At 40.5% G+C, this 18,797-nt stretch overlaps 1 protein-coding gene across 4 annotated transcripts in view; it reads right to left on the bottom strand.

The window, feature by feature from the left end:
- SMAP1 (small ArfGAP 1) overlaps positions 1-18,797 on the bottom strand; it is a 170,013-nt gene that overhangs the window by 30,136 nt on the left and 121,080 nt on the right. For all 4 annotated transcript variants that reach the window (XM_062186342.1, XM_062186344.1, XM_062186343.1 and 1 more), the window contains one exon: positions 1,356-1,446. In XM_062186342.1, the coding sequence (XP_062042326.1) occupies positions 1,356-1,446 (91 nt within the window). The remainder of the gene's footprint in view (positions 1-1,355; positions 1,447-18,797) is intronic.

Here is an 18,797-nt window from a genome sequence, read left to right as displayed (position 1 = left end):
TTTTTTTTTTGACAAGCAGAGTGGACAGTGAGAGAGAGAGACAGAGAGAAAGGTCTTCCTTTTCCCTTGGTTCACCCTGAAATGGCCGCTGCAGCCGGCGCTCCGTGCTGATCCGAAGCCAGGAGCCAGGTGCTTCCTCCTGGTCTCCCATGCGGGTACAGGGCCCAAGCACTTGGGCCATCCTCCACTGCACTCCCGGGCCACAGCAGAGAGCTGGACAGAAAGAGGAGCAACCGGGACAGAATCCGGTGCCTCGACTGGGACTAGAACCCAGTGTGCTGGCGTCGCAGGCAGAAGATTAGCCTATTGAGCCACAGCGCCGGCCCAGATAAATAAATCTTTTAAAAAAAAAAAAAAAAAGATATTGGAGTAAGTATTTGTACAGCAGTTAAAACATCTGCTTCCCATATTAGAGTGCCTAGAACTGATTCTCAGCTCTGCTTCCTACCCCAAGTTCCTGCAATCTACAGACTGTGGGAAGATACGGTGATAGCTAAAGTGAACAGGTCCCTGTCACCCATACGGGAAACTTGGATTGAGTTCCCAACTCCTGGCTCTGACCCCAGCCCAGCCCTCCAGTACTGAGCATTTAAGGAGTGAACCAGCAGATGGAAGCTCTCTATCACTCAAGTAAATAGATTTAAAAAAAAAAAAAAAAAAACGCACAAAAAATTTTGAAATCTGTAATTTTTTCATAATACATATTTTCCATTAATTTTCTTAAGATATTTTATATGCATGGATTTCGAAATTTTTTGTACCAAAATAAACATCTTTTAATTCCATTTTCCAGAAAGTTTTTGAAACTCCCTCATTTTTATATCAGCCATGAGAACAAACAGGATATTAACTTAAAATGAACACTTTTTATTCTCATTGGGTATATAGATAGGAATTTAGCCACTAGATCTGGGTATAAAAGGGTGTTATTTCCGTTAACTCAAAGTACATTTTAAACCAACACACTTTATAATAAGGCTTCTTCAGAATTCTTTTGCTAAGGGGAAAAATCCTCTACAAAACCAGAGAGAAAGGTGTGTGTGGAGGGGAGGTCCAACCTCTGGTTTTTATTTCAAATGTTGAAATGTCACATCTAACAAGTCTTTGAAGATTACTTTGATATCTTCTTTTCCCCCAAGGAACTCATTATCTGTATTTCAGTGAAGAAGTACTGAAAGACATTGTCTTCCTCATTAAAGATTTCCTTTTTGTGAGAACTCAGTAAGCCAATCAAACCACTTTCAAATTCAGTTAACAGGTATCTTTTGGCATACTGAAGATAAAGCCATCATATTCAAGAAAAGGTTTCAACTGTTGGATGACACTAATGATGACTTTTATAATTTATTACTTACCAAGTCCTAAAAGATCAACAGTGGGTTCTGCAGCTTTTTTAGGGCTGGTACTTTTTTTAGGCTCCAATTGTTGATCTTCTTTCTTCTGCAGCTTTAAAGTAAATGATCAGACTTATTAATTTTTCTTAAATAAATCAAACAGGTTATCTTAAGCTCAACTGCACATGTTTTTGATGAAGGTAGTATATGTAATGAAGCATAGCAAACATAGTATAATGAAGCCCAGAACATTTATTACTACATAAGGAACAAGTAAACATGGTTCTCAAACTTGTGATGATGATCCTTATATATCAGTACCCTAAAACAGAGAGTATACACATTTGACTCTTAATTGTTCTCTATGATTACTTCCTTTATGTGAAATTACACTTCCTGAAGAAATGCATTTTCTATTATTTCCTAGATTTATCAACCTGCTAGTTAAGGCTGAGGAAGGCTTGGAGTTTTCTCATATATACTGTTCTGCCATTAGCAATACTACTGCTGGCAAGACACCACTGTACCAGGAAAAGCTGAACACAATGCTATTTGATGTTCAGAACAAGCCCACACTATTCCTTTTAAAATATGTTATTTTCATTTTCAGGAGCTGAAGTCACAATTACACATTCCAAACTCTCATAAAAAATCTTAAGGATGAAAAGATCTAAAACTACTAGATTCTGAACTCTTAACACCTACTTATCTTAAACTAAGAAAATACAACATTCATTTACTCATTTCTCAAACCAGTCTTCTAAGATCATTTCTTCTGTAATTACCTAAAGAATTAATACATTATTTAAAAGTTCAAATTTTGTTAGTTATCACAGATGTGTAATTTCAAAGAACAGTATCTACCTTACTCATTTTTTACACTGCTATCACCTTTAGAATTCAAACTGTTTTTATCCATTAGCCTAACCATTACTGATTTCAATTCTTTAATAACCATTCTCAAACACAGAAACATCAGCTTATAAACTATACACAATCTATTCCATGCTCCTTTACTTTTCAACCTTCAATGAGTAAGATTTGTCTTGTTTATTAGCAAGAAGATTTAAAAATAATTTCAAAGAAAGCATCGCTTGTAGTAATAAAGTCAGAGATTCTTTTCATCTTATTACTCTTTCTTGGTATAATATTTAAATAAATTTTATTCCATAGAAAAAAGCAAGAAATAAAACCTGTGATGGACTTGCTCATATTTTTTTACTTTCTGTGGTCTAAGAATCTGGAACCTCTTCACTTTTTTTTAAAGATATATTTATTTCTTTGAGAGGTAGAGTTATGGAGAGAGAGAGAGAGAGAGAGAGAGAGAGAGAGACAGAGAGATCCTCCATCTGTTGGTTCACTTCCCAATGTCCACAACAGCCAGGGGTGCCCCAGGCTAAAGTCAGGAGCCTGGAGCTTCATCCAGGTCTCTCACAGTAAATGCTTGGGACTATACACTTGGGCCATTTTCAGCTGCTTTCCCAGGACATTAGCAGAGAACTAGATTAGAAGAGGAACAGCCAGAAATCAAACCACCAGACATATGAGATGCTGGCATTGCAGCCGATGGGTTAACCTTCTATACCACAACACAGGCCTCAGATTTTGTTTTTTTAAATCCCAATTCAAATTCTGGTTTATAAGGCATTTTGCCAGCAAATTAAAATTAACTATTATTATATTTACTTGAAAGGGAGAAAAACACATACTCTAGTTCACTTCCCAAATGCCTGTGTCATCCAAGGCTAGGTGAGGTCAAAGTCAGGAGCCAGGTACTCACTCTAGGGACTCATTCACTACCATGTGGGGGCGGTGATCCCAATAACTTAAGCCATCTCTGCTGCCTCCTAGGGTATGCATTAACAGGATGCTAGAAGCAGGAGCAGAGCCCAGACCTGAATCCAGGCACTTCAATATGCGATGTAGGTGTCCCAACTAGTGTTTTAAACACTATGTCAAATGCTTGTCCCTAAAGAGAATTTTTTTGCACATCTGCACATACACATGAGCATAAAACTAAATCATGATGAAAACAGTAATTCTTTTTTTTTTTTTTTTGACAGGCAGAGTGGACACTGAGAGAGAGACAGAGAGAAAGGTCTTCCTTTTGCCGTTGGTTCACCCTCCAATGGCTGCCGCGGTAGCGCGCTGCGGCCGGCGCACCGCGCTGATCCGATGGCAGGAGCCAGGTACTTATCCTGGTCTCCTATGGGGTGCAGAGCCCAAGTACTTGGGCCATCCTCCACTGCACTCCCTGACCACAGCAGAGAGCTGGCCTGGAAGAGGGGCAACCGGGACAGGATCGGTACCCCGACCGGGACTAGAACCCGGTGTGCCGGCGCCACAAGGCGGAGGATTAGCCTAGTGAGCCGCGGCGCCGGCGAAAACAGTAATTCTTAACAGAGTGACTGGCAGAGTGAATTATTAAAGACAGTTGCTCCTTCGTTTCTACAATGGTTCAAATTATGAATGAATAACATTCATGCCCTAAACCAGAGTTGTCTATTCTAGATGGATTTAAACAATTCGTACATGAATTATCCTTACAGTTGGCATCTAACAGCTTCTCTCAAAATCAAAAAGGCAAAAGGGTGGATCACTTTAAAAGCTATCATGTTTCTCTCCATCCTCAACTCTTTACTGAGGTCGTAACTTGAACACACTGATGTCAGGCAAAGGTCATTTTTTGTGACTACATTTCTATGTTTTCATAATAATCAAAATACTACTTATACACATTAATGAGGGCTACAGGAAGGGGTTCCAAGATGGTGGAATAGGGAGGGAGCTCACTGATAGTTCAGGAAAAGATAGTTTAATAAAAGTGAAGATAGTGAAGTCTCAGGGAAGAATTAGGGAAAAAACTGCAGAGGGAACTCTTCCAGAATTAGAGGGACACGGTGGATCTACAAGGAGGATGTGGGCACCCACGCCTCGGGAGACAGCTACTGAGAATCTTCTCCTCTGCAACAGCGCTGGAAACCACAGTAGCCTGAGACACTGGCAGAAAAGCAGCTGGAAGAGCCTACAGGGAACAAGGCTTAAAGCCCCGTGGAGGAAAGTACACCAGCCTAACTAGAGGAGAGAAAAAATTAAAGGGACAGTACGGACACGATTCTCTCTCTCCATACACCTCACAAAGGCAAGCGAGACAATAGAGCAGGCGCCATTTTGGACATACTTAGCAGCTACACTAGCTCGGGGCTGCACCCGTCCTCATCCAAACAGAAAAACTTGAATCTGATAGGAAGTAATAACAGGAGATAAGACCTAGTGAATGTGTGGAGCTTGTGAACCGGGACTGTGAAAAAAAAAAAAAAAATTCAGGGTGTGTGGGAGAATTCATGGTGTGGCTGAGACATGAGTAGTCTCAGTGGGAGACACCACAAACTCAGTAGCCTTGGCTACCCGGTGAGAGACATTGCAGGGGAATCTGAGCTTGTACTGAGGACTGCACAGATCCTTTGTGTGGTCCTTGGGACAGAGCAGACGAATATTATACACACTGGAGCTAGCACTCAGGCACTGACTGCCAACAAGGAGAAGAGCTCAGTTGAGCGGAATTACTTCCCTTCTGAATTTAAAAAAAAAAAAAGAAGAAGAAGAAGAAGAAGAGGGAGAGAAGATTTTCCATGCCAAACCTGTGTGTGTCACTTTTGGCAAACCCTTAACCCTGAAGGACTTAATAGAGCTCTATGGCCACACCCGCCACAAGCCTCTAGAAATTCACCAAAAGCAGACAGTACACTTAATCTAGAGTCATAGCATAAGGAGAAAAGCTACCACAGTGAGAAAAAAAAGGAAGAATAAACCAAAAAATATCCCCACAATGCCAAGCAACAAACGAAAAACCGAGAAAACAAGAACAAGGAAGACAAAAATCCTCAATAAAATTCTGGCCAATAGAATGCAACAACACATCAGAAAGATCATCCATCCAGATCAAGTGGGATTCATCCCTGGCATGTAGGGATGGTTCAATGTTCTCAAAACAATCAATGTAATAACACCACATTAACAAATAGCAGAAGAAAAACCATATGATTCTCTCAATAGATGCAGAGAAAGCATTTGATAAAATACAACACCCTTTCATGATGAAAACTCTAAGCAAACTGGGTATACAAGGAACATTCCTTAATATAATCAAAGCAATTTATGAAAAACCCACGGCCAGCATCCTATTGAAAGGGGAAAAGTTGGAAGCATTTCCACTGAGATCTGGTACCAGACAGGGATGCCCACTCTCACCACTGCTGTTCAATATAGTTCTGGAAGTTTTAGCCAGAGTTGTTAGGCAAGAAAAAGAAATTAAAGGGATACAAATTGGGAAGGAAGAACTCAAACTATCCCTCTTTGCAGACGATATGATTCTTTTTTTAGGAATCCTAAGAACTCCACTAAGAGATTATTGGAACTCATAGAAGAGTTTGGCAAAGTAGCAGGATATCAAATCAATGCACAAAAATCAACAGCCTCTGTATACACAGGCAATGCCATGGCTGAGAAAGAACTGCTAAGATCAATCCCATTCACAATAGCTACAAAAACAATCAAACACCTTGGAATAAACTTAACCAAGGACGTTAAAGATCTCTACGATGAGAATTACAAAACCTTAAAGAAAGAAATAGAAGTGAATACCAAAAAATGGAGAAATCTTCCATGCTCATGGACTGGAAGAATCAACATCATCAAAGTGTCCATTCCCAAAAGCAATTTATACATTCAATGCAATACCAATCAACATACCAAAGACATTCTTCTCAGATCTGGAAAAAATGATGCTGAAATTCATATGGAGACACAGGAGACCTCGAATATCTGAAGCAATCTTGTACAACAAAAACAAAGCCGGAGGCATCACAATACCAGATTTCAGGACACACTACAGGGCAGTTGTTATCAAAACAGCATGGTACTGGTACAGAAACAGGTGGATAGACCAATGGAACAGAATAGAAATACCAGAAATCAATCCAAACATCTACAGCCAACTTATATTTGATCAAGGATCTAAAACCAATCCCTGGAGTAAGGACACTATATTCAATCAATGGTGCTGGGAAAACTGGATTACCACGTGCAGAATCATGAAGCAAGACCCCTACCTTTCACCTTACACAAAAATTCACTCAACATGGATTAAAGACTTAAATCTACGACCTGACACCATCAAATTATTAGAGAGCATTGCAGAAACCCTGCAAGATATAGGTACAAGCAAAGACTTCCTAGAAAAGACCCTGGAGGCGCAGGCAGTCAAAGCCAAAATTAACTATTGGGATTGCATCAAATTGAGAAGTTTCTCTACCGCAAAAGAAACAGTCAGGAGAGTGAAGAGGCAACCAACGAAATGGGAAAAATATTTGCAAACTATGTTACAGATAAAGGGTTGATAACCAGAATCTACAAAGAAATCAAGAAACTCCACAACATCAAAACAAACAACCCACTTAAGAGATGGGCCAAGGACCTCAATAGATATTTTTCAAAAGAGGAAATCCAAAAGGCCAACAGACACATGAAAAAATGTTCAAGATCACTAGCAATCAGGGAAATGCAAATCAAAACCACAATGAGGTTTCACCTCACCCCAGTGAGAATGGCCCACATTCAGAAATCTACCAACAACAGAAGCTGGAGAAGATGTGGGGAAAAAGGGACACGAACCCACTGTTGGTGGGAATGTAAACTGGTAAAGCCACTATGGAAGTCTGTCTGGAGATTCCTCAGAAACCTGAATATAACCCTACCATACGACCCAGCCATCCCACTCCTTGGAATTTAACCAAGGAAATTAAACTGGCAAACAAAAAAAGCCGTCTGCACCTTAATGTTTATTGCAGCTCAATTCACAATAGCTAAGACCTGGAACCAACCCAAATGCCCATCAACAGAAGACTGGATAAAGAAATTATGGGACATGTACTCTATAGAATACTATACAGCAGTCAAAAACAATGAAATCTGGTCATTTGCAACATGATGGAGGAATCTGGGAAACATTATGCTGAGTGAATTAAGCCAGTCCCAAAGGGACAAATATCATATGTTCTCCCTGATTGGTGACAACTAACAAAGCACCAAAGGGGAAAGCTGTTGAAGTGAAATGGACATTATGAGAAACAGTGACTTGATCAGCTCTTGTCCTGACTGTTGATGTACAATGCAGTACTGTATCCATCATAGTCTTTTTTTTTTGTTCTGTTCTAGTACTATTGGTTGAACTCTGTAGTTAACACACAATTATTCTTAGGTGTTTAAATTTAACTGAAAAGTGATCCCTGTTAAATATAAGAGTGGGAATAAGAGAGGGAGGAGATGTACAATTGGGGACATGCTCAATTGGACTTGCCCCAAGTGGTGGAGTTAGAAATGTGCCAGGGGATTCCAATTCAATCCCATCAAGGTGGCATGTACCAATGCCATCTCACTAGTCCAAGTGATCAATTTCAGTTCACAATTGATCACACTGATAGGTCTAAAAGTCAAAGGGATCACAAAAACAAGACTAGTGTCTGCTAATACTAACTGATAGAATCAAAAAGGGAGAGAACAATCCATCATGGGAAGTGGGATACACAGCAGACTCATAGAATGGCAGATGTCCTAAATAGCACTCTGGCCTCAGAATCAGCGCTTAAGGCATTCGGATGTGGCTGAAGAGCCCATGAGAGTATTTCAGGCATGGAAAGCCAAGACACTCTGGGAAAAAAAAAAAAAAAATGACCTAAATGAAAGATCTCTGCGAGTGAGATCCCAGTGGAAAGAACGGGGCCATCAAAGAAGGAGAAACCTTTCTCTGTAGGGAGGAGAGAACTTCCACTTTGACTATGACCTTGTCGGAATAAGATCGAAGTCGGCGAACTCAAAAGGCTTCCATGGCCTTGGCAACTCATGACTAGAGCCTAGGGGGATTACTGACGCCATGAACAAGAGTGTCAAATTGTTAAGTCAACAACAGGGGTCACTGTGTACTTACGTCTCATGTGGGATCTGTCCTTAATGTGTTGTCCAATGTGAAGTAATGCTATAACTAGTACTGAAACAGTATCTTTACACTTTGTGTTTCTGTGTGGGTGCAAACTGATGAAATCTTTTTTAATATATACTAAATCGATCTTCTGTATATAAAGATAATTGAAAATGAATTGATGTGAATGGAATGGGAGAGGGAACAGGAGATGAGAGGGGTGCGAGTGGGAGGGAAATTATAGGCGGGGGGGAAGCCATTGTAATCCATAAACTGTACTTTGGAAATTTATATTTACTACATAAAAAAAATGAATAACAGATTCGGAAGTGATGGGGAATTATTTTCTTTAAAAAAACAAACAAACAAAAAAAACCTCAGAGACATTGTTGCCAGAGATGCCTTGTGAAAAAAATCTATTCTAGGGCCAGCACTGTGGTGTAACGGGTAAAGCTGTCACCTGCAGTGCCACCATCCCATGTGGGCAACAATTTAAGTCTCAGCTGTGCCTCTTCTGATCCAGTTCTCTGCTATGGCCTGAGAAGGAAGTAAAAGATCCAGCTCCCTGATAATGTGCCTGGGGAAGCAGTAGAAGATTTGGCCTAAGTCCTTGGGTACCTATGCGGGAGACCCGGAAGAAGCTCCTGGTTCCTGGCCTCTGATCAGCCCAGCTCCGGCCACTGAAGCCATTTGCGGAGTAAACCAGCAGATGGAAGACTCTCTCTCTCTCTCTGCCTCTCTGTAACTCTGCCTTTCAAATAAATAAATAAATCTTAAAAAAAAAAATCAGTATTATTTCAGATAGATGACAGGAGTTACAATGCCACACTGTTACTATCATTAACTATTACCACTACAACCCCAACCTCATTAAGTTTCAGTCTAACCTGGTCTCCCTTCTTCCTCAGAAATGGAAATTTTGACAGTTACAGGTATTGCAGAATAATTCTATGCTATTTTTTGACACTTTAACTGTTTCAGCTTTGTACTTTCTTTTTAACCTAAGTGAATGTAGATAACCCAAAGCCTAAAACCTCCAGCTATACCACATCTCATGATGCTAGACAGAAAGCAGGGTTAGGAAAAACTTTCAAGACAACTGAGCACTATATTTAAATTGTAAGATATTTCATCAATAACCAAGGAACCAATATATATGAAAAATTGTAGTTTAAGTTCCAGTGTCAGAGATAGAAATGATATCTATGAAGTATTTCCTACAGGGTTTGGATAAGCACAAATGGTCAACTTATTTAAAAAATAAACACTCCTCCCACTTTTGATTATGCTTATGTAGTGCTGGTTCTAGGTGATCATTATTTTTTAATTTTTTAAAGATTTATTTACTTATGTGAAAGGCAGAGATGAGAGAGAAAGAGTGAGAGAGAGAGAGAAAGATAGAGAATGAGTATCTTCTCCAATGGTTCACTCCTCAAATGGCCTCAAAGCCAGGGCTGGGCCAGGTGGTAGCCAAGAACTTTATCCAGGTCTCCGACATGGGTACAGGGGGGCCCAAGGACTTGGGCCATCCATCTCCTGCTGTCCTCCCAGGCAGAAAAGCAAGGAGCTGGATAGAAAGCAGAGAAGCCAGGACTTGAATCAGTGCCCATATGGGATTTTAGCATGGCAGGCTAAGGTTTATTAACCTTCTATGCCACAGAACCCCCCTCCTCCCCAGGTGATTATTATTAAGGACAGTAAAAAGTTATCACTGATCAAGAGCTGTGGGATTCAAATTCTGTCATCATTTATTGACTGTATGATCATAGTTCTCATTTCTTCATCTAAGGGATACAAAACCTTTTTGTGTCAAAGACAGACATTTATCACATCATTTGTGGGCTACACAAAATTATCAACTTAAAAGTTAACCTGCTTTCAGGGCCAACATCCCATCAACTCCAATCTGCCTCACTTCTAATCCAGCTCCTTGCTAAAGCAACTGGAAAAGCAGCAGCCAAAGGCCCAAGTATTTGAGTCCTGGCATCCATGTGGAGACCTGGATGGAGTTCCAGGCTCCTGGTTTCAGCCCTGATTGCTGCAACCATTTGAGGAGTGAACCATCAGATGGAAGATCTTTCTCTTTGTTTCTCCCTTTCTAACTCTGCCTTTCAAACACATAAATAAATCTTTAAAAATTAGTCTGCCATAGATTTATTGAACTTTTGAGTCCTCAGTTGTGGTTGCCTTGGCAGGGACAGACCAAATGATTTCGCAGTCTTATATGGCCTGTGGGCTAGACATTCCATACCCTTAATTACAAGGAACAGGGTTGGACTACATTGTTTATAATCTACCAGCTTTAAAAAACTAAAGGGGTCCACAAATGAAGCTTACTGTGGGCATTAAATATCTCCTCTCATAGAAACATCCAATCAAGTATTTTAGCCCTCATTAAGGACCATTTGTATAGATTTCCATATAGCCTGTCAACTACTGCATCACAACATTCAGTGCAAAAAACGCCTTTCAAAAATGGTAAAGTCCATGTACATATTCTAGAATATATCATTAGAAGACACAAATCAGGTTAGCTATCAGCATTATTTTAATCTAATCCTCTTAACATTACAAAACTTTATTACTAATTTACTCTGTAGGATGTTTTTACTGTAATACTTTTATAAAATGTTTTACAAATTTATAAAATACTTTTATAAATGTTCCAGCACGGTTATATTTTTTACTTACTTTTCAAAAAGGTTATTAAAAGTATCAGCTGGAGGAAAAAAGCATGCTCTACACTGTATATATTCCGCTACTGACTAAGTTGCTGGTTACTCATTTTAAACCCCCTTCAACATCCACTCTCTATAATAAAGTGACCTCACAGAGAGCTGTCTGCATTATAGTAGAGGAAACATTCCAGAACCTCAAGTAGATGCCTGAAAAGACAAATAGCACAGAATCCTACATACCTGTGATAAAGTTTCATTTATAGGGGCCAGCACTGTGTTACAGCCAGAAAAGCCACTACCTGCAGTGCTGGCATCCAATATGGGCGCCAGCATCCCATACAGGTGTCAGCTTGAGTCCTGGGTGCTCCACTTACGATCCAGTTCCCTATGGCCTGGGAAAGCAGCAGCAGATGGCCCAAGTACTCGGGCACCTGCACCCACATGGGAGACCCAGAAGAAGCACCTGACTTTGGATCAGCTCAGTTCTGGCTGTTGCAGGCATTTGGGGAGTGAACCAGCAGATGGAGGATCTCTCCCTCTCTCTCTCTAACTCTGCCTTTCAAATAAAATAAATAAATCTTAAAAAAGCCTGAATTATTAAAAAAAGTTTCATTTATAAAGTAGGTATACTAAGAGATTCTCAATAATAAACTAAAAAAAGAATAACAAAACATTGTAGTAAAATTGCTGGTATCAGTACTCTGGTGTTCTCAGGCCATTATTAAGCTAAATTAGGGTTACTTGAACATAGCAATTTGATTCTGATAATTCAGATGGCTACTAAATGACTAACGGTCATGGAGCAAATACACCAAGAGCAAGCAGGACAAAGAAAACTTTTCAATAAGGACTTCCTACATACAATGAACAGTATGTACATCCAAACATGAGAAAAGAGGGATGGTATGAAAATAGTACTGAAAGATGAACTAAAATTAAGCAAAACAGACAGCAAAATACATATACATCTAGGACATATTTTCCTCCTTTACTCCCTTCAAAGGAGTCATGGGTCAGAAGAGAAAATGACTGAGGTATAGAATCTTTTTAAAGATTTATTTATTTATTTGAAAGTCAGAGTTACACAAAAAGAGAAGGAAAGGTGGAAAGAGAGAGAGGTCTTTCATCCAATGGTTCACTCCCCAGTAGGCCACAATGGCCAGAGCTGCGCCAATCCAAAGCCAGGAACTTCTTCCGGGTCTCCCAGGGGGGAGCAGGGGCCCAAGGACTTGGGCCATCTTCCAGTGCTTTCCCAGGCCAAAGCAGAGAGACGGATCGGAAGCAGAGCAGCCAGGACTAGAACCAGCGCCCATATGGGGTACTGGCACTGCAGGCGGCAGCTTTGCCCCTGCTATGCCACAGCGCCGGCCCCAGTGAGGCCTTACACACCAGCTTGTTTAAGTCTGAATTGTTTTTATGGAAGAAGAGAGTAGAGGAAGGCACTGGAGAAAAACCACAGGTGGAAGACAAAAGGTTTCCTCCTCTCTCCTCTCTCTGTTCCTAGTATTTTCCAAGAATACAAGCTCCGAGAAGATGAAATAATTTTTCTGATGTCATCATTACATTCCAATGCTAGAACATATAATGCTACTTAACAAGACATTCAGTAAGAACATACTGAATTTAGAACACACATAGAAACAGAAAATTGATGATCCCACAAAGAGTTAGCACAGGTGGGACCTAAATAAACACAGAGGCTCTTGGAAATGAGTTCTGTCAGGCAGACCAGCATCTATCAGGTAGCCAGAAGGAGAGCACAAGGACAATAATAGAAAGATCAGTTTCCCAACTAAACCCACCTGACTAGACTGTAAGCACCACAAAGACAGGGATTTTTTTTGTCCCATATGTTCACTGCTGTATCTCAACAGCCTATGCTATTACAGTGTCTGTCACATATCAAGCACTCATTACATTTTTGTTGAATAATTTGTGTGTATTTCAGAATTAGGCAGGTCAGAGTCTCATCCAAAAATAATTATAGACTATGATGTCTTTGAATAGTTGATTTAAAATTAAGCTTTAATCATAAACACTGACATTCTTCTGACTCCAAAGTCCACAGCTTTTATTACTATACCATCTTGCCATTAATTAGCATAGATGGTATCTTGAATCAATCCAGGGACATTTCTTATTTAAAAATTTGTGTTAAAAATATAAATAGCTTGCTGCTTCCCAATGGGTATTAGCAGTTGTTTAAATTAACCCACAGTGGTTATTCATGGGAAGATAATGAACTCCCTTTCAGCGGCCTCCCTTAGTAAGATTTGCTCTACCAATTATGAGATAAATGACCTTGGGTCAATTCTGCTATGTTTCTCCATTGGATGGTTACTATATTAAAACTTCCTAGGGTGACAGTGAGAATTAACTGGCCCACATAAAATTGCTTAGCACAATACATGGCAGTTAGTGAAAACAGGAGTTGGTTCTGTGCCCTTACCTATTCTCCCTTCTTTCTTTTACCACTTTCAGGTGTTAAGGTAATAAACTAAGACATACAGCATACGGGTTAAGAATAGATACTCTGGGCCGACGCCGTGGCTCAACAGGCTAATCCTCCGCCTTGCGGTGCCAGCACACCGGGTTCTAGTCCCGGTTGGGGCGCCGGACTCTATCCCGGTTGCCCCTCTTCCAGACCAGACCTCTGCTATGGCCCGGGAAGGCCGTGGAGGATGGCCCAATTCCTTGGGCCCTGTACCCGCATTGGAGACTAGGAGAAGCACCTGGCTCCTGATCAGTGCGATGCGCCAGCCACAGCGGCCCTTGGAGGGTGAACCAACAGCAAAAAGGAAGACCTTTCTCTGTCTCTCTCTCACTATCCACTCTGCCTGTCCAAAAAAAAAAAAAAAAAAAAAAGAATAGATACTCTGAATGCAGACTATTTGGCTTCCATTCTTGGGGTAGCCATAGCTGGATAACTATGACTAAACAGTCAAACCTGTGTCTCTCATACTCTCAACATAAATGAAAATACCACTAGCATCAACATCATGGAGTTGTTGTCAAACTATGAAGTAATACATGTAAAGGGTGTAAAACAATGTCTGTTAACAGTATAAGTTAAGCACAAGGTAAGTGGCTATTATGTTAATCACCTTCAATGACTCATCTAACCTAACTGCCAACTCTTACACTTTAGCTACAACATCCTCAAGCATGGGCTTTACCTTACTACAACTACCTTCTATCAAAGCATTAATGAAGAAGTACTTTCCTTAGTTTCTACTAAAAGAAATTTCTAATTTACTAAGAAGGACTGTAATGCTTGCATGCTTACAGAAAAAAAGCCTTTCTTTCAATTAAATAGGAAATGAAAGCATTGCACATGAAGTAATTGGATTTCTTCCCTTTTTTATTGCTTCACTTGCAGTAATGCTTTAAATGATGGCAAAAACATTTTAGAAGTTCCATGAAGGAAAAAAAAAGTTTCCAATTTACTACAAAGCCTGTAATAGAATCTAAACTATGGTTTTCTGCCCACACTTTTTATCATCAGTTACTTTAATAGTAAGCAAGTATTAAAAAGCTATTACAACTTCAACTAGTTCCTTTTGCTTTTAGGCTTGAGGGTATTCAACTAACAAAGAGTTTACTAAAATTATTGCTTTTTGTAAGATAATTCTTATTTTAAATATTTCTCTTTTTAAATTTTTTATTTATTTGAAAGGCACAGTTACAGAGAGATGAGGAGAGACACACAGATCTTCCATCCACTGATTCCCTTCCCAAATGGCCACAATGGTTGGAGCTGCACCAGGCTGAAGTGAGGAGCCAGGAGCTTCTTCCAGGTCTCCCACATGGATGCAGGGGCCAAAGGACTTGGGCCATTCTCCTCCGCTTTTCCCAAGCACATTAGGAAAGACCTGGATAGAAGTGGAGCAACCAGATCTCGAACTGGAACCAAAGGGATGCTGGCCTTGCAGGCGGAGGCTTAACCCAATACATAACAATGCCAGCCCCTTAATTATTTCTTAATACATAAAATGGTAACAAAAGAGCAAACATATTGACTGAATTTTCATGTGTTAGTCAAAATTATCTCAAGCTAATTAAGTTATTTACTCATTTAAAGGGAAGCTATCAAATGTCAGTATATTCTGTACATCTGCTTAGCATCAACTAAAGAAAAGAGTGTGTTTAAATACCCACCAGTTTTTTACAAATGGCAATAACAAGTTATGATGAAAAATACAAAGCAATTGTAATTGTCACAATAAGAACAGCACAATCACTCTGGAAAACTGTGGCAGAAGAACCAAAGCTGGAATATACATACCCTATGAACCAGTATGTCCATTCTTAGGTTTATCCCTAATAAGATATATACATGTTTACCAAAAGGCATGTACAGGAATATTCGTAGCAGCTTTTATTCAACAAAGCTCTCAACCAGAAAATACTTGAAATGTCTAAGAACAGTAAAATGGAGAAATAAAGTATGACATATACAGACAATAGAATACTACGCAGCAATAAGAAATGAACCTGCAATAACATGGATGAATCTCACAGACATATGACAGAGAAAGCAATCAGACACAGCAAGAGTAGCGATGTATTAACATTAACACAAAATTTAAAAGCAGACAAAACTTATTTATGTTAACAGAAATCCGAATAGTGATTAACTTTTCTTCCATCCGCTGGTTCACTTCCCAATTGGCCGCAACGGTAGGAGCTGCACCGATCCAAAGCCAGGAGCCAAGAGTCTCTTCCAGGTCTCCCATGTAAATGCAGGGGCCCAAGGACTTGGGCCATCTTCTACTGCTTTCCCAGGCCATAGTAGAGAGCTGGATTGGAAGTAGAGCAGCCAGCACTTGAACTGGCATCCATATGGGATGCCGGCACTGCAGGCGGCGGCTTTACCCGCTACACCACAGTGCCAGACCCAAGAAATTTTTAAAAGCTACTTCAGGGGGCTGGTGCCATGGTTCACTTGGTTAATCCTCCGCCTGCAGCGCCGGCATCCCATATGGGCACTGAGTTCTAGTCCCAGTTGCTCCTTTTCCAGTCCAGCTCTCTACTGTGGCCCAGAAGGGCAGTGGAGGATGACCTAGGGCCCCTGCACCCACGTGGGAGACCAGGAGGAGGCACCTGGCTCCTGGCTTTGGATCGGCGCAGCGCCAGCGTGGCGGCCATTTGGGGAGTGAACAAACGGAGGGAAGACCTTTCTCTCTGTCTCTCACTCTGTGACTCTACCTGTCAAATTACCCAAAAAAAAAAAAAAAAAAAAAAAAAAAGCTACTTCAGGATGAACATTTGGTACAGTAGTTAAGAAGCCACTTAGGACATCCATATCCCAAAACATACTGCCTAGGTTACAGTCCCAGCTCAACTTCCAATTCCAGTTTACTGCTTATGCATACCCTGGGAGGCAGCAGATGATGGATCAAATTTTGACTTAGGTCGCTGCCACCCACATCAGAAATACAGATGGAGTCCCTGACTACTGTCTTTGTCTTGGCCCAGCCTTAGCTGTTGTGGCCATCTGGAACATGAGCCAGTGGATGGAAGAACTCTTTCTCTCTCTCCGATAAGTAAAAATCTAAAAGCTAGTTCAACTTATAAAGCAAAATCACCATAAAGATACAAAATATCACTTTCAGATGCACTCATTTTTTTATAATTCTCTTTTTTCTTGAAAAATAAAACATTTTAGAAAATAGTAGGGGAAATTTCCAACAGCAATTTCATGTGCCATCTAGAATGATACTTTATAATACTGGTTTTAATGACAAAAGGGATAAAGAAAGCAAATTTCAGACATTACAAGGATTAAATCCAGAAGTCACTGATTATTCCTTTAACTACAATTACTTGTTGAAGTGATCAGTTGATTTAATAATAGGTTAGCCTATTTAAAAAGAACGATATGGGGGTGGGTGTTCGGCCCAGTAGTTAAGACCCTGGTTGGATTATCTGCAACCTATACCGGAATTCCTGATTCCAGCTTCCTGCTAATGTGCACCCTGGGAGGTGGGAGGTGGTGGCTCAAGTAGTTGGGTCCCTGCCATTTTACACAGGAGATCTGGATTGAGTTTCTAGCTCCTGTCTTTAGCTCCGCTCAGCCGAGGCAACTGGGGAGAGAACCAATGGAGAGGCAGGTTCTCTCTGCGTGTCTTTATGTGTCTTTGTCTCTGTCTCTGTCTGTCTGTCTCTCTCTCTCTCTCTCTAGTAAAATAAATAAAAATTTTAAAGAAAGAGAGTCTGGAGATGGAAACGCTCAATTTAGAATTCTTCCATATTAATGAAAAGCAGGCTTCTAAGTAATGCCTATTTTAGAAAAGTGACTTAACTCATACACTCTATATAATTATCTTAAAAAAAATATCCTGCTAGATTATTCTAACTAGAAGTTTTCCGGGGCCAGTGCTGTGGCATAGTAGGTAAAGCTATGGCCTGCAGTGCCAGCATCCCATATGGGTGCCAGTTCGAGTCCCAGCTGCTCCATTTCCAATCCAGCTCTCTGCTAGGGCCTGGGAAAGCAGTGGAAGATGGCCCAAGTGCTTGGGCCCCTGCAGTGGCTTGGGAAGATTTAGAGGAAGCTCCTGGCTTCTGGCTTTGGATCTACGCAGCTTTGGCCATTGCGGCCAACTGGGAAGTGAAACACCAGATAGAAGACCTCTCTCTCTCTGCCTCTCTTTCTCTTTTCTCTTTTTTTAAAGAAGTTTTTCTTTTAACAAGAATAACTTATTATTTTAAAATATTTATTTTGAAAGTCAGAGTTAAAGACACAGAGATATCTTATGTCCATAGGTTCACTCCCCAGATAGCTGCAACAACCAGGCCGAAGCCAAGAGCCTGGAGCTCCCATGTGGGTGGCAGGGGCCCAAACAACTGGGCCACCTTCTGCTTTTCCCAGGCCACTAGCAGAGAGCTGGATTGAAAGTGGAGCATCCAGGACTAGAACCCGCATCTACATGGGATGCTAGCATTGCAGATGGCAGCTTTACCTGCTACAATGCCAGCCTCTCAAAATTATTTAATTAAGGCAGAGTTAGAGAGGGAGAGGGAGAGAGACACACACAGAAAGTGCCAGAGAGAGAGACCAAAAAAGTTATGGTTTTCTGAAAACAAGAGCTTGTAGAAAAGTAACAAAATCCTACACCCTATTTTGTATCCCTAAAAGACACAGTAACTAATACAAGCCGCTTAAAAATTATTTTTAAAATTTGAGAGGTAAAGAAACAGAGAAAGACAGAGAGGGTGTTCCCACTTCATGGTTCACTCCTCAAATGCCCACAACAGCTGGGACTAGGCTAGGCCAAAGCTGGAGGGGGGAACTCAATCCGGGTCTCACTTGTGGGTGGCAAGAACTCAATTACTAGAGCCATCACTGCTGCCTCCCAGGATCTGCGCTAAGAGGAAGCTGGAGTGAGGAGCCAGAGCCAGGAATTGAAGCCAAGTATAACAATACAGAATAGCAGCATGTTAACTGGTGGCTTCAGCAGTAGGCAAAACACTCCACCCCAAAAACCACTTCTGAACCTTCCAAAGATAAGATCAGCAGAAACTCAAATACATCTTTTCCTATGTATTTGAAAATCAATTATGAAGGATCATTATTCTAATAGTTCCAGAAATTTAAGTCTAGGTCCAATGCACTAAAGCAATAAATATATAAGGTGTAGGAAGAAGAAAATAGGGATATTTGACTAGTATTTACTCAGCAGAATCATAAAAGTATGGTAAGAACACCTTCAATGGCTAGGGAATAGAGAAATGATGAAAGAATATAACATTGTTATATTTCCTCTCTGGCTACATATGTTAAATCTGCAAACTTTTGAGGTCCATTCC

This window comes from Lepus europaeus, chromosome 3, assembly GCF_033115175.1.
Source record: "Lepus europaeus isolate LE1 chromosome 3, mLepTim1.pri, whole genome shotgun sequence".
Classification (NCBI taxonomy): domain Eukaryota; kingdom Metazoa; phylum Chordata; class Mammalia; order Lagomorpha; family Leporidae; genus Lepus; species Lepus europaeus.
Note: the sequence above shows the minus strand (reverse complement) of the source record. Positions and strands in the feature narration are given on the sequence as shown.